Source organism: Frieseomelitta varia, unplaced genomic scaffold (genome assembly GCF_011392965.1).
Source record: "Frieseomelitta varia isolate USP_RPSP 00005682 unplaced genomic scaffold, Fvar_1.2 scaffold_933, whole genome shotgun sequence".
Taxonomy (NCBI): Eukaryota; Metazoa; Arthropoda; class Insecta; order Hymenoptera; family Apidae; genus Frieseomelitta; species Frieseomelitta varia.
In genome coordinates, this window is record NW_025110738.1 from 312844 (window position 1) to 330103 (window position 17260).

Here is a 17260-nt window from a genome sequence, read left to right on the forward strand (position 1 = left end):
TGTATTTCATTTCATTTTGAACAACGCGCACAAGTCCTCTAGACGCGCCGTGCGACTTGCTCGCAAGGGATGATACCACCACCACCACACAGGGGCGTCGGGGTAATGGACCGAGCCAGAGGTGGCAGTGGATGAGAGACGAAGGGTAATTGAGAAGAGGAGATTTACTTCGGGGTCGAGAGAGGCCGCGAGAGAGGGTAGTTTACGGTGTTGCTGCCACGGATGGGGACAGGGAAGTTATCAGGGGACAGGAAAAAGGCTCACGGTCGCTTAGGTGGATGAAGAGGGACGGTTGAAGAGAGACGTCGTCGCATCGACGACAAAACTGTCGCTCGTAAAACTTCCTGTCGATAATATCTTCGACGCCTTTCGGGACACCACCCTCCCCTGTCTCTCGGTAGGCATTGACGTCTCCGTTTTCCACAGACATTTTCGGCGCGCGTTCACGCGCAACCTTCCGCTACTACGCTGTTATCGTGTCTCTATTCTGCGTGGGGGTGAAGAGGGGAGGGAACAGAAAATCGAACAGAGGGAGAAGGTAGGTCTGAGAATTAATAGGCCGGCGATAGTGGAAGCAGGGAGAAGCGTGAATTTATCTAAATCGCGACTACTTATCGGTAAAGTGGGTAGTTGAAACTTGGGACGAAAGATGTTACCAGGAGGATCATCTTCTTTTAAGAGATGTTTGGCAGTTTTTAAAGATTGAATAAATTTTTTTTTTTTTCTTTTTTGCTTCGGTAGAAATTAATTTTTTGAAAACGACAATATTTTGACGAGCGTACAATTTCTTTAGAGTTAATTGATCGTCCCGGATCATCTTGGAATGATGGCCTAAAAAAAATCCATTTTCTTGTCAGAGCGAAAATATGAAAAGTATCGACGAATGGAAAATTATTAGCATTTTCCGGATAAAGGGTGAATAAAAATCCTAGCGTCTAAATTTTCACGACAACCGGTCATTCCAACCGTGTCGACGATTTCTCGATATTATTTGCTCCGTCGCTTTTTCACATCGACAGAGCAAGCACGTCAGGCGAAATTGCTGGAGGTAAAGGCGCGTAATTCAATTGCTCCTCGGTACATCAATTGGCAAATATTTTATTTAATCGTGAGACAGGTGAAACGATTTCCGACGTTTTTCGTTACCTTCCCTTCGCCAAAACGACGAACTCTCGTCCGAGAAGAGAGCTTCGACAAAATTGATGAGATCGCATTAGCTTGGTCGGAAGCGGATTGTGTACAATCTCGGAATGACTTTTCGCGATAGATCTTGACGCTCGTTTTACGGCTTCCTTCACCTCTCTTCCTCGTGAGCGAACATCTTCCGGCAGATGCGCATTTTGATGGATATCTAACATGACAGCGTATCTTTTATACTACAATAGCTGTCTGTGATAAACGATTGATGATATCGCGGAGACGATCTGACGGATTTGTCGAAACTGCGCGAAGCAATATTTCCCTCCTGCTGTGTTCGAATCACGTCAATTGACTCGAGATATTTGAATAGAAATACAAACTGTGTTTATGATAAATCTGACGCGTGATTTAGCGAAATAATGGTCTTGACATTATCTAAAAATTGCTATCGTTCTTGATTTGCCAGTCAAACTGAGAGAGATTATGAGAAGCGATTAGAATTATTTAGAGATTCATTTTACGGTCCGCAATCTTACGGATCATATTAACGAGATATAAGAAAACTAGGTGTATACTCAAAATATTATAATAATAAAGTTTAATAGTGTCACCAATTTCCCCAGTCCTCTGAATGTTCGTCTCTTTACGTTGTTTCAGAGAAGCTCGATATCGCCAGCGGAACGCGAAAAATACAGTAGGCCGCGATCGCCCGACCCCCAGCATCACGATCATCTGCCACTGAAGAAGATGAAAAAGGAGCAGGACAAGGACATAGGCCATGTAGGTATCTAGGATGGTTCTCCATGCTCTCCTATCAATGGTATACCTTAATAAAGCCGTACACGTTTCCCCCGATAGCAAAGCGATGGCGAAAAGAGCGACCAGGACTTGGTGGTAGACGATGCCAGCGAGGGACCAACGAGCCCGACGGCCAACGGCACGTCGTCACCTAGAGAAAATGGCCTCGACAAACTCGGTCCGTCATCGGTGCCTTTGAGCAGCCAGGTGAAGAAAGAAGTGCCACCACCGTCGCCAAGAAGTGGTACAAGCAGCAACGCGAGCACACCTTCGGCTAAGAAGATGGAGGAACGAGAGAAACCTACCACACCGATCTCCAAACCTGTCACACCTACGTCTGCAGGTGTTTATTATTACTCTGCTAATTTCTAAGAATCGTAACAAGTGGAATTATTCAGTACAATTTTCCTCATTCGTCAGAATAAAATTGGAGCAAGTAGTATTTTACTATAGACTTCCTATAGTCCTATAGTTTCTTGTCACTGCAATATTGCAGTTATGTATTGTTAGTTGGTGCCATTATCGTCAAAGTGTCTTTTCACTGCCACTCTGTCCAAATTAATTTTCTCAATTCCAAAATAATTCTAGAAATTTCATTTAAATCAAATAAACGACGATTCCCGGTCCCGTTTTGCGTTGACACGGTGGTATTCTGAATTTTCGTGCCAATCACGCTGATGGAAAATACTTAGCAAGTCTGACGATGAATGTATGGTCGACAGGTGGTAGCAGCTCTGGCTCCGGTGGTCTGAAACCATCGAGTTCCAGCAAACCACTGGTCTCGGCTTCGGCGGTCGGCCCTTATCCGCCACACTATCCGCCGCCACATCATCCACCCGCAGGACCTCATGTGGACGTGCTGGGTTATCCCCCGGCCCTGAATGGATATCCCGCAAGACCGCCTCTTCAGCAACTCTACGATCCTCACGGAAGCATGAGGGCACCTCTTGGACCTCTCGGTGTACCCGGTGGCAAACCGTAAGTGCTTTTCTCGCACCGTTGATGAATTTCTTCCTTCAGAGCTTTAATACGTTCCCAATTTCATTGGGAAATTTCCAGTAGAAAGTTTATACACTTCAGCAGCTAACTTACTAACAAGATTGAGAATGTTGTCTCATCTTGTGTAATATGCATATTTAAAGAATTAAACTTCTCGATTCGTCGTAATAAAATCGTAATCACCGAGCATCTCTCGATGACTTATTTCAATCTTGTTGCCAGATTACTGTGATGATCTTGAACGATCTCGAAAATCTCACTTCAATCTTCCTATGTTTTCTTCGTACTAAAAAACACAACCAGCAATTCTTAATTAATCCTCGTAGTTATCGAATAATCACCATCCTACGTTTTCACCACGCCAACCGTACAATCGACGATTATTAAATAAATAAACCACGATCTAATCATTCGAATAATCCCAGTCTGTCGTCAACTCGAATAATCACGCGCAACAAGCAAACAAAGACGTCGCGAAAGTCACGTCGTCAAGCACGTCCATTAAGGAAATCGTAAAGTATCGCGATTACGGGTAGAAGAAAATGTGGTAATAAAATTTCTTTGTCTTGCAGGGCGTACAGTTTCCACGTATCGAGTGAAGGCCAGATGCAGCCGGTTCCGTTCCCTCATGACGCTCTAATTGGACAAGGAATACCGCGCCATGCGCGCCAGATAAATACCCTGACACACGGCGAGGTAGTGTGCGCGGTAACGATCTCGAATCCGACTAAATACGTTTACACCGGTGGCAAAGGATGCGTCAAGGTCTGGGACATCAATCAGGGTGGCGGCGGCAGCGCGAAACACGTTTCGCAGCTTGATTGCCTGCAACGAGACAACTACATCAGGTTGGTTAAACGTTACGTTCGCACAACGTCGCATTAACTTTCCACACCGTCTGGCAAACGCGAGATTCGCCGCTGAATAAATTCTGATTAGTGTCTCCTCTCGCGTCTCCACGACCGCCATTGCGGTCTCGTTTGCCGACTCGCGATACGTGTAATTTCGACCTTTCGAGAAACTAGTCAAGTCACTTAGCTAGTTTGAAACGATCGTCTCCGCCTCTTATCTCGGCTACGTTAATTGCTTGAAACTCAATGTATCGGAACGTTCCATTTAAACAAATCTACATTAGACACTGGTGATCGACTAATTAATTGATTATACTAACTTTGTTATAAAACGTGCGATTGATAATAATCCGTTAATGAGGTTGCTATTATTTATTCAGCATGACTATTAGGAATTTAACGATGGAATTTTAACGTCCGGAGCTCCAATTAAGAGCATAGGTTAATACGAATCGTTAATGGAAATGATGACTTATTCATGAAGAGACGAATCGATAATTATTATCTGTATTAAGTAGTTGAAGTCTAATATTAGCTTTGCAATTGGATAATTTTTATAATGATATGCTTCTTTCGTCGTCTTCGTTCCATTGCGTAAACTAACACCGACCTTCTCTTATTAAACAGGTCGGTGAAGCTATTACCAGACGGTAGGACTCTGATCGTCGGTGGTGAAGCAAGTAATTTAAGTATCTGGGATCTGGCAAGTCCAACGCCGAGGATCAAGGCAGAACTGACTTCGAACGCGCCAGCGTGTTACGCTCTGGCCATCTCGCCTGATTCGAAAGTCTGCTTCAGCTGCTGCAGCGACGGTAACATCGCTGTCTGGGATATACAGAATCAGTCTTTGCTCAGGCAATTCCAAGGTCACACGGATGGCGCATCCTGCATCGACATATCCGCAGATGGCTCGAAACTGTGGACCGGAGGATTAGACAATACGGTGCGCTCGTGGGATCTTCGGGAAGGCAGACAGCTTCAGCAACACGATTTCACATCGCAAATATTCTCCCTCGGTTACTGTCCAACCGGCGAATGGTTGGCTGTCGGAATGGAGAACTCGAACGTCGAGGTGCTGCACGCCACGAAACCGGACAAATATCAGCTTCATTTGCACGAGTCTTGTGTACTTTCGTTACGTTTCGCTACTTGCGGCAAGTGGTTCGTCTCAACCGGCAAGGACAATTTACTGAACGCGTGGCGTACACCGTACGGTGCCTCGATATTCCAGGTAAAATTTGAATTCTAGTCTCTCCTCTCACTACATGCAAGCGCGAACCATTGTGACGAAGTCGTTGATCAAATGTTTATTAAGTCTTGGATCATACGTTGTGATCTAGTTCCGAGAATATCTCGGAATAAAACGATTATAATAATAAAATGAAATTATAATAATGAAATAATTTCCAATTTCTAGTTTCACCTAATAATATGGTAATTTTGTTTCGTTGCAGTCGAAGGAATCTTCGTCAGTACTCAGTTGCGATATTTCAACGGACGATAAGTATATCGTGACTGGATCGGGTGATAAAAAAGCTACGGTGTACGAAGTGATATACTGAACAGTCAGCTGAACGATACAGTTTCAAGCTACTGAATGTCATGTGTGCGACGCTTTTATAACACTGGTGCATAGAAGAAGTCAAAAAACAAACTTAGAAACTTAGAGAAAATGGAAGAAGCCTGTTCCAAGAATATGCACGGAAGACTCAAAAGTTGAGACTCTAAAACGTGTATTATGACAGAAAATAGTCTTTTTGTGAGTCTAAAAGTGATACATTTGCGTGTGTTATATTTGTTAAATTTGAATCACGCGCGCAGTAGCTTCCGCGCTATTTCAGAAAGATAAAAGACCAGAGGAAGCTGCGGGCCGAACTGAAGTTACATTATATACATATATATATATATATATATATATATATACATATATATATAGGTGGCAGAACGTTTTAGCTACTTAAGATTGTATAGAACGTATAGTTATAAATAGGCCAAGATAACGGCATATAATTATGCTGATGATGAATGGGACTTATATGCGTTCGCTTGGATGATTGTGATCCGCGATTGTGTTCGACTTCGAGACGAGAAATCGCTTGTGTAATATGTTACTAATGTAATATAGAGTTTTATGATAAAAGTATCATTACGTGCGACTTGTGAGAGACGCAAGATGAAATGTTATTAACATTTTCACCGTGATGTCCTCGTGCTTTATTATGACTGACGAAAGAACGAACTGAGATGCCTGAGAGGCAGATTAAAAGGAAAATTGTGTGTACGGAACACCACGATCTAGCTAGCGTGTAGATCTGTCGAAGTAGGAATGTGTGTGCCGTGTTGCAGAATTCTACATAAAATATATCGAACACACAATGTGTAGAAGCAAGAACGTTTTAATTCGAGGATAGAGAATACGTAGGTCTGTACTGAACCGATGTAATTTCGATCGTGTAAAGGAAGTTGGGTTTTTGCATGACCTTGGATATTTCCATTACGAAGAGAAAAAGTATAAAAGAAGAGAAAACAAAAAAAAAAAAAAAAAAAAAAAAAAAAAAAAAAAAAAAAAAAAAAAAAAAGAAAACGTAACCCTTACCCCCGAAATTTGTACTCGTATAGAAAGTTCAGTTACAAATATTTTCGTTCTTTCGTTGCTATTCTATATCTCGGTATTGCAGCTACCATTCGTAACTATGTGTTCTACGGTAACTGTGAAAAATTGTGAAAGGCATGGAAGGGAGCTGAGAGAAAAACAATAGTATATATATACGTTTGATCTCTTGACTCAGAACGGTCAAAAAGAGATTCAAATGTTTTCTGTCACACTGTAATTGGTACCGCTAAATGAAATCCATATTTATCTTTTTTACGAGTCACATGTTTATAGTACATCGTATCTTGTTCGCGATCATCGACCAAAAGTTGAATATTCAAATCAGTATCTATTTACGCTGTACTATAAAGAATTTTATTACTATCATTACTCAATGAAATAAAATGTGATCATTATTTAAATGATTAGTATTTGCATGATGTAATACTTATGTACATAATATATACATAATATATAATCTATAATCTGTATAATATATACAGTGTATATATTGTGTATAATATGAGTATATGAGTATATATTGTGCAAATCTATTTTCGATAATCTATTTATACTTTATCAACTGAATCTCTCTGGTTTGATAATGTTTATAGCGAACTGTGTACGATGTACTTTACGTATTGTACCGACATCACAAAGAATAGTTTCATGCCTGTGCAACAAAATTCAAGCATATTCAACGAAGAATCAATCAAAGTATGAAATATAAACTTCAAAGAAGCAGATGCTCACGATCGCGTACCGTTTACTGCCATGAGGCATCAACAATTATACCCATATTCACGAATAGAAGCACGTGGGCTATTTATGCTCCCCCCTGAGCACATTTATTCGCGGAATGTTCGTACAAGAATATTTTTGTGACTGTTCCACACGATGAGCCCTTAGGTTTAATTTGTTAGCGACTCGTGAATTAACGAGAGACACACGTACGTTGCAAAAGAAATTAAATTGCGCCAAGTACACGCGGTTAACGATTTCTCCGATACCTCTGAGGATGTATGAAATTACCTCGGCGTATGAAATTACTAGGATATTAGATAACGTGTTATTATTCGGATCTTCAACGGTAAAAGCAGGGGATGCATAATGGAGATTTATATTTTGTTACAGGAAGACAACACACGTTTTACATTCGCTGTGATCGTCGTAGAATCAACGCTATATACTGCCGCGAAAACATAAAGGGAAATAAAAAGATCAATAGGAATTATATGTTGCAACGATAAAAGAAAATATAAAAAATAAAAAAATAAAATAAAAATAGAAGAAAAAAGTGTATAAAAAGCAAATAGATTTTCGGCGAGCACAGCTCCGATGATAGACCAATAGAAACAACGATACCTCAAGAAGACTCAATAGTTAATTATCTCTTTAATGGATTAACTTGTACAGAATCGATATTCTTTTACAGTGACTAATTACGCATACCCGCATACAGTTGCATACCCAATACACACAGATGCACTAGAAGAACAGAGCGAAAAATCGTGATCTGACATCTGCAATTAAACGAAAAAGCTAACCAACTTTCTGTTCCGCGTTTCATTGACTTGTGTCTTCGTGCTCGCAATTTGCACTCCGTGTGTACGAAAGCGATGAGAAATATGCGTTTCCAACCAGAGCAGAAATGAAAATACAAAAAAAAAAAAAATGTTAATCCTTTCCAAGCACAGTTCATGTTGTTCCTATAGCTACGCGAAAATTGTTTCTTTCAACAATTAAATCATCTATATCTATATACGTGTGAGTTTTATTATCATTCCCGCCATTATTCCCTTTGTACATCTGAAGCTTTGATTTCCGTTCAAAAAAAAGGACAATAAAAAGTAAACGAAAATAATGATATCAAATTCATCATTCAAGCATCTAATAATTCTACAATTTGTCCAATAAATTTGTTTGAATTGAAGTTATTTGTAAATCAGAATCCATTGATCCCACAGTCAGTAATCAAATGTTTCGGACTGTTGATATTACCAGTATTATTAATATTATACTTAAGACATAAAGTACTAATACTATAATTTACCTTTTCGTTATCCGTGAAATAATTTCATGAAAGAAAGATGAAACAAAATTGAGTGCAAATTGAAATATCGTAGAGTAAATATTACGGGATAGAGGTTCAACAACTGCGTGGATAGTACCGCCACCACGTAGCTAATTACTCGAACCGATAACTACACTAACATACGGGAATTTAGCCGAACGCATCAATATGGCTACCGATAGCTGGTTCGAGCTTACATTCGCTAATTATTTAAGTAATTTTGAGAAACGTGCGAGTGTATATTGAAATAAACACTTGTGCAAAATGAACATGTCAGTGGAGAAAAAGAAGTATCCGTCAGCGCTGCCAACGAATTGGCCGACCAGGGAAGAGGCCACGAGGAAAAGCCAAAATCAATTGTCATCGACTGGAAAGGTTGACGTTTATTATTACAGGTACGTTCATCATCTTGGGAATTTGTTTTTACGTTACACATTGATCATGCACGGTCTGCAGAAACCGATAAACGCCCTGTGTTTTACATTCACGACGTATCGATCGCAATTGATGCCGGAACATACAACGTCGCTGATCCTAACCTCACTTATGATACGATGAATATTTCTTTCCAGTCGCGGTGTCAGAAATGACGCGTCGTTAGTGCCGCCAATAAGGCAAACTGCGTCTATATTTAAACAACCAGTAACCATTTACAAAACGCAGGAAGGAAAAGTGAAGGACATCAAGCACGGAAATCAGGAAAAACCAAAACAAGTTGGTGTTTGTTATTTATTCTTCTTATCTGTACATACACATCAAAGTGTTACAATGTATACTGTCAGTATTTTCTAACCTTCATAACGCACACGAAGATGAAACGTCAAGTTCAATGTTATTTTTTCTCGTTCATTACATCATTCACCAGAAATTCACAATGTATATAAAGCCACCATTATTCTGTGGTAATAAATGTATCATATTCCCTTTGCACATGAGAGTAATATCCCAAAATATTGTATTATTGTAACAAAACTACAGAGTTGTTAGAACTGTATGGTTTAATTCTGGCGTTTAATGTTTCCTGTAAGTTCTCATGGTTCAATCATCCAATCATTCGTTTAGGAAGGAGCCGATAAAACTGATGGCAAATATGGCTCCCAAGATAAGCCTAAGCAGGTAATACATTGTTCGATGTACTTATGGAATTAATCATTAATGTGTCGGACAATGTTGTATACAAAGTGTCTACAATCAGGCATCCTTAATTATCAACTAGTCCAAGAGCAGTTGTGTAGTGCATGTATCATTACAAAGTCCTTTGTTATGCAAGCATTTAGCAAATTGACTTATAACAAATATGTGTTTAGTGTAAGATGTGTAAAGTATTAAGTCTTATGTTCTTATGTATTCTTCATTTTTTATCGATCAACATACAATGCATACAGTTTATTTTTTGAAAAATAGATAGTGTTTAATAGTATATTATCATTTTGCTTGTGCTATGAAGCAGATACATATCGTTTTTGTGATTAGATTATTTTTCTGTGTGCTAAGTACGTACTATTATTTCATATATGTACAGTAATGTTATTGTTTTGCGTAAATACTTGTTATTGATTGTACAGAAACAGTCTTTTCGATCTTGCAGTTATTTTGGGAGAAACGTTTGGAGGGTTTAAGGGCATGCGATCCAGATGGATTCGAATTCGATGCAATGGACTTGCCAAAAAGCTTAAAGCCAGTCGGTCCGTATATTACGGAAGAAACGCTGCTTCAAAGTGTTGCAACTGCATTGCACGTTTCGTCTCAACCAGTCACAGGACAAACGGGTTCGAAGACAGCTTTAGAGAAGAATCCCGGGGTATTTCTTAATCCCGATCAACCCCTCGTACAGGTAGAATAGATATTTAGATACAAAATAGGGTGCTACATTAAAATCAACGCGTGTTACGTGTTAAATACACTTTAGCACACGATCCAACACCCTATTGTTACACCGAATGTAAATAATTATGTACTGGAGGTTTGAAAGGGTATATCGACAAAAACAATAGAGACGGCGTCAACCAAGCATCTAACGTGGCTGCTGTCAAAGTGAAATCGATAAAATCAGTTTCTCTTTTGTTCCAGGCAGTGTCGATAGCCGACGAAGACATCAAGAGGCAAGAGGATCGTGTCGCTCTCGCAAGAAAAAAGCTGCAAGATGCTTTACGAGCAATTCCTACATAAGCTGTACAATTGTTTTAGATGTATTTTAATTCGCTCATCCCTAGTCCTAAGTTCATTATAAATTATGTCATCGGTTTTTATAATAAACGTTTTGTAAATAAAAGGAAACGTGGCTTTATACGTCTACAATACATGTACAGTGAGTTATTACTCGGTAAACTACATCGATAAATTTACGAAGTAGTTCCATGAAAAAAAATTTCGGAACTGCGATAAAATGCGTTCGATAGTGGAGAAAGGATTTGTGCAGCTGTTGCGCTATAAAATCCAATTTCGCTTTTCGTTATATACTGCGGACAATGTTAACGGTTTGACCGCCGTGATCATTCGCCATCTGCCTGAATTTTCAGTGTACTCAGAAAAAGAAAATTGAGACGGGTCGGCCACGAGAATTCGACGATTCCTCGGATTCGACAATGTTGACGGGAAAGAAACTGCATCTGGCTTCACACAGGCCGGAAACGTGACCGCACGAAATGATCCTTGAAGAGCGAACGGTTCCGTGCGAGAAAAAGTAGGAACACGCGTGCAACCGTACCATATGCCCTCTTAATATATCGGCCTCGTCCATTAGACGGACTTAAATCATACAAGCACGCGACATATGTATCTCGTCCTATTTCGGCTCGTTTCTATTTTATATCTTCGTGCCGGAGCATTATACGAAGGATCGGAATTTGTCAACAGCGGAATCGATTTTTCTACCACGTGACGCTTAATCTTTTCTGAGAGAGAACTCGACTGCCGGTTTTAAATTATGGTCGAGCTTGGGAAAAGAGTCGCCTATTGAAAGATTTCGATCAGCGAAAGTTTCACAGACCGCGAAAGTCAATGACATTGAGGATGCAAGAACAGGCACCTTGATACACGTACCACGATATAAACAACATTCAGTTGTCTCATATATTCTCGAAACATCTTTCTCAGTGTTGCGACAGTAGCTTTGTAGCGTGTAGTTTCGTAGGATGTCGTACGCGATCGTCTGGGAATGGGTGCGTGCCTTGGGGCCCGTACAAAAGAATGCCCAGGCAGGTAGGTATAGCAACGTCGGTTTTCAGGTAAGCACAAGCCAGGTAAGCCAGGTGGTAACCTCTTTTTTCACTCTGTCTGCCCTCTCTGCCATTCTCCGAATCCCAATCTCCGTCCTTTTCTCGTCACCGCTCAACAGCTGTTTCCCTGTTTGCAAAGGGTCCTCCTCCGTTATTCTCAAATGGTTGAAAAGGGAAAGAGAGGCCAGAGAGGACTGTAGATAGACGTACTACAGGCATATGTCCCATTTTAAATCGTTATAATTCTTTGAACACGTTTATAGATCCTGTCTAATCGGCCTTACACGCTCTCTTCGGACACGTACATTCGTGTGTGCGTATTATATTGGCGAAGGAAGTCTGATCGAGGATGTGACCCGAATATTCAGCACACATTGTCAAGGATATTCGCTCGTCTCATCCGACTTTTTCAGCGTTGCTGTCGAAATGATGCGACACTGATTATCATGCTACAAAGATCGATAATACGATGAAATTTTTAAAGAATAAATGTTTGAGTTGAAGTGAAATTGTTCATAGACTCATGAATATATTACGAGCGTTTAATCTTTGTACTAATATTTTTTATCGTTTATTCGAGGACCATTATGGCGAAGTTTGCCGCAAGGACTTTTGCGAAAATTGTCTAGATTATGCTGGAATTTATGTATAAGCAAACTGTGTGTTTTTATTTGTTTCTAAACTTTGCTGTCGCTCTTACAGTAAAAGTTTTATTGTTACTCTTGCGAAAAGTTTATAATTTCTTCTAAAATTTTTCTGCAAATATAACTTATCATAAATATTTGTCACTCTCTCTTCTCAACTATCATAATACGTGCATTTATATTACAAAATTTCGCAATTCTTGGTTGTTATCGAACTCATGACTTTGGCTGGTAGATATTCTTGGTTATTGGTGGATTAATACATAATTTACATTCGGATAGAAAAAGGAAGGAGAAAATACTGGTATCGTAATAATTGACAGATTCAGCAGTTTATCGGCGAAAGTTAATTTTACACATTTCATATTCGCATCTGTAGAAACTTGTTTACTCCACTTTATCGAGCTTCATTGTGGAATTAATGTACCACCCATGCACTCCGATACGTCTTGATGCAAATTAAACGCATATTTCGCGAGACAATCGGGAGAAAAATAGCGAAGTTCGTAACGTTTCACTTTCGCGTGGCATAATCCATAAACGTACATGCAACTAACCAGATAACAAGGCGAGAACAATCGAACGTATTAAACTGTATTCATTTCACGTGGCCGTAGCCGGTTCCAGATAAAACTTAATCCCTGCTTAAACGCCGGTTGCGGTTGATAGAATATGCACGTTCGCGGTTAAACTCGCCGGAGGACTTGTAATCCGAAACAAAAAGATCCTCTCGTCGTTTTGTTTCTCATTGCTAAAATCTCTTGTTGAAATTTGAACGAAGTTGTTGCCAACCTTCAGGTGACACACGCTTCTAAGCCGATCGAATTCCACGAGATTAGATTTTGTTGTCCCCGCGACGTGACACGCACAAACATTGATTAGAAAACTGAATCTCGTAAATCACACGTTATGATTTACACGTTATATCGTTTTAACGTCGCATTGACTTGTCAATTATCGTCGTACGAAGTTTTAAAGTTTATTTTAATTTTCAATTCGTATAAACTCACACATCAGTATCTTCCAGTATCGATCGCCTATTGTTAGACTCTTATTTGAGAATAAACTTACCAATATCGTAAAGAAGTAACTGAAATTATAAAATTGTTTTAAAGAAAACTCGTGAATGATCTACGCACAAGTTACAAAAAGTTACAAAAATTAATGATCATTGTTGAATTCAAAGGATTATGATACCATGCAAAAATCACGAATTTAATTCTCCAGGTTTCTAATGCAATTTTAAGGCTCTTCATTGTGTCCGTGCGTGATTTTTCCGCATAGTTTAATCTACAGACTAAAATTGGATCGTAATATTCTATTGTAGATTGTATCTCTAGCTATGTCGAACCGCACTCCCATATACATAAATAGAAACTCACAGACGCTACTATGTCCTGTTATCGATCTTTCAAGCGAGGATGGCCATGTTGACCATCGGTCGTTGACGAAATAGACATTGACGGAACAGTATTTCGAAGGTTCTTGAGACACTCCAAACGTATTGTCAATTGTTCATGGTCAGTAAAGTAAATAAAGTAATAAAAGTCATGTTAATCCTTTGACAAAGGTAGCCAATGTAAAATGACTAACACAATGGGTTTATTCTCAAGAATACCATAAAATTTATTAATCCTGTATTGTAAAATCTATATTGTATTGTTAACGTTACAACTATGGAATAACACGTTTTTGTCCGTTCTTTTCCTTTCTTTATCTTTTCCCCCCTCTTACTCTTTTTCTTTCTCTATATCGAGGGCTTCTTTCTTTTTGTAGAACAGTCGAGAGGAAACAATCAATTTCGGCGAGATTCATTGGACAAACATCATCAGCTTGCAAGAGGCCTTTCGAAGAAGGCGTTGGTCCATCATTCTCTACGGAAGAACAGCTGGGGAACCTTCGACTCCCAACTGCCATACGTAATCGATGTCGGCTGACTTTCTCTCTCGTGGGCCCAGACCAGACGAGAGCAATGGATAGTAGAGAGAATTGGCCCACCTTCGCATTTCCAAGTAATCTTTTATAGTAAATATATCTTCTAATTATCACACGCTTGACATTTACAACGACAATTACAAAATCGTTGTCGGGGTCTAACAAATTAATAAACATCACGAATTAATTACTTCGTGGTAAATAACCACGAAAAATAAGAATCAATGTATCGACCATTTTTGCTTTGTCGTCTCGTTTCGTTTCCAGCCGCGGGACGTTTCGAATTTTTCGTAACAATTCAAGGGACAAGCGTTCTGTGTATATTCTTTTTACGTCATCACGAGCGACAAAGCGCGGGGAACACGAACCTCCAGCTGATCCTGATTTTCACTCCGACACTCGAAGTCATTAAACTTCCGTTCTCGTTCAGGATCCGGTCGATCCAGATGTACACGCACACGATCACTCTGTCCCTTTATGCGCATACACGCGTGCATACGTGGATGCGTACACACGGGAAGCCTTCAAGCTTGGCTATGGTTTCCGTCTGGCCCATTGTTCGCTTCGTTTCGAGCCCAGAAAAAAAGTCGCTCAGATCGAAATCTATTGAACCGTCTGAAAAGCGAGCCTTTTCTTCTCCTTCGCCGCGTGCTCCCTTATCTACGTCCTTCTTCGTCGTCCTGTTTCCTCCTTGTCCCACCGCTTTTCAGACCGCTCGCTCTCTCCCTTTCCTCGCCGACTGCTCGACGACCGTCTGTTCTACCCCTGCTTGTTCGTCGATTCCTCTCGCTTCATTTCGAGCTTTTTAAAATTCGTCTGCGGCGTCGCGAGATTCGCTCGTAGAGAATCGAGACTAACGCGCCGATTGATCCGCGAAATGTCAAATGTGTACGCACGATCCTTTAGCGATAATCGCGAGATAAGTTGCTCGGAAGGAGAGAAATTTCTATCGGGTCTTTCGTTTTTACCTGCGATCTTCGTGTTGGTTGTTGCTCAGATGCAACCTTCGTTTTTTCTACGGTTCGAACCGTGGAAATGAAGAGAATGATTGTTCGTGGATACGTGGGAACTATCGCTGTTGGTTTCGTTCGCTTCCCATTTGAAGAAATTCCAGCGATTAACCAACTCGTTATACTTGCAGTTCGTCTGAAAGTTATGAAACGATCGTACCGCGTCATTTTGAAAACGATTATGCACACAGTGAGAAGCTACATATTTGTGTGAGGCGAAAAATAACACCACCCTAGCACAGCTTGACCTTGCCGAGAATTTCCAGATGTCTTCTCCCATCTCGGTAAGGCTAGAAACAAAGCCAAGCCTAGGAAAAAGGATCCTTGGCTGGCACCAAAAAGTCACGTAGCAACATTTAGTCTCTTAACAATAGTCAGACAGTCTTTCATGAGGAGAGAAGCAGTACATATCTCCCAGAGTCGTATTATACACGCAATATTTGTATAGTTAGTGAAATACAATCCACCATACAATCATCCATTTATTACAATAAGCGTGCTAGGTGTTGTTTCTGTATATAGGAAGTAATAACAGATACTCGCCTGTATGCGATTCATGCAAAAGAAACGTTTGTAAATGTTCACTCGACAAAAATCCAAAAAATTATATGTAATGAATGTAAGACTTCGCAATACATATAATTTTTTTATAATTTACCAATCTATTATTTTCTTGTATACGTACAACGAAAATCCCAGCATAACTCGAAATCTATTACATTGTGTTATAGTAACGTCTAGAGCTCGAACAATCGTAACTGTGCTCGTACAATATTGGTGAGGGTCTCGAGCTTGAGCCGCTACGTTTAGTGAACTATCGGTGTGAGTCAGCAGTGACTCTGGCATGGGTCACGTTGCTGCGATACTCGGAGGGTTAAAATGGAAATAGTTTATTTTAGAGTATGTAGATTGTATACTGGATCCTGGTGGCGATAGTAATTTAGATTAATATTAATATATATATATATATATATATATATATATATATACAATGTATAAATAAATAAATAAATAAATAAATAAATATATATATATATGTATATATAGTGTATGAACATTTGATACATTTATTAATGATAATTTAGATTAATATTCTTTGTCGAAGCGTTAATATATATATAGTGTACGAACATTTGATACATTCTTTTTATATGGAATCTCAACTTCTTTTTGATAGTTATCTTAGGAATTCACCCATCTCTTTTGTAAAAGTGAAAATTTCTTTGGTCATGTGTAAAGATAACACAAGTTCCGTTGAATCTCAGTCTGCATACTATATTTGTTATGTTATCTATTTTATCTTTCCTTACTAATTTAATTGTGTATATCTATTGAACTCAAAAATGATCGACTGGTATTTATACATTTTAGTCTCTTCAAAAATAGTTATAATACACATACTAATATAATTGATTAACATTATATATATGTATGTATTTGGAAATATTAAGTTTCGTTTTCTGTTTTCGAAACTTGCTGCCCCCTGCGTATCTATACCATTGGTCAGGTACTTCGAATTCGCTGCGCGAACGCATCCTAGAAGTCGATCGCAAAACGTTTTCCGTTTCTTGGCTGCTTGAAAGTGCCGGCTATAAACACGAAAGGCACCAGCGAATGCATTCTGCGCTGTAAATAAATCTTCCATCGAATTCGTAGCAAACTCGTGACCCCACGTCGCTCGAACAATGCGATTCTAATAGCTCTAAAATTTCCGCATATGTTACGATCGACCACGTTTCGACGATGAGAAACAACGATGGACAAATAGTTTGTGAAAAGAAACCTCTTATTCAAAGTACTTTCATTTAAAAGTTGCATCTTCGCAATTTATTATGTGGGACTTAATAGATTCTAAATTTTCTAAATGTTTTAAATTTTGAATTTTAAAAGTTTGTTCCTCTCTACATTGCTCATTTAAAAGTTTCAAATTTTTAATTGCTACGGTAGAATTTTTAGTTAATCTTATTGTTAGTGTGGCTATGTGTTTTTGAAATGCAA

The 17260-nt window shown here is 39.3% G+C and overlaps 2 protein-coding genes across 6 annotated transcripts in view; both read left to right on the plus strand.

Annotated features, from left to right (window-relative positions):
* LOC122537828 (protein groucho-like) overlaps positions 1-8034 on the plus strand; it is a 171720-nt gene extending 163686 nt beyond the window's left edge. For all 3 annotated transcript variants that reach the window (XM_043671429.1, XM_043671430.1, XM_043671428.1), the window contains 6 exons: positions 1798-1920; positions 1999-2281; positions 2661-2916; positions 3510-3785; positions 4416-5019; positions 5243-8034. In XM_043671429.1, the coding sequence (XP_043527364.1) occupies positions 1798-1920; positions 1999-2281; positions 2661-2916; positions 3510-3785; positions 4416-5019; positions 5243-5350 (1650 nt within the window). In that variant the 3' untranslated portion in view covers positions 5351-8034. The remainder of the gene's footprint in view (positions 1-1797; positions 1921-1998; positions 2282-2660; positions 2917-3509; positions 3786-4415; positions 5020-5242) is intronic.
* Positions 8035-8569: 535 nt separating this feature from the next.
* On the plus strand, positions 8570-10722 carry LOC122537834 (methyl-CpG-binding domain protein 2). Of its 3 annotated transcripts, none has more exons than XM_043671436.1 (5): positions 8570-8850; positions 9028-9169; positions 9518-9571; positions 10044-10256; positions 10526-10722. In XM_043671436.1, exons 1-5 carry the CDS (start codon positions 8720-8722, stop codon positions 10622-10624), a joined length of 639 nt encoding a protein of 212 aa, XP_043527371.1. In that variant the 5' UTR covers positions 8570-8719; the 3' UTR covers positions 10625-10722. The 3 variants fall into 3 exon arrangements, with proteins under 3 accessions (XP_043527371.1, XP_043527370.1, XP_043527372.1); XM_043671435.1 differs by having other exon boundaries at positions 8574-8850; positions 10044-10289; XM_043671437.1 differs by lacking the exon at positions 9518-9571 and having other exon boundaries at positions 8579-8850; positions 10044-10289.
* Positions 10723-17260: the final 6538 nt, after the last annotated feature.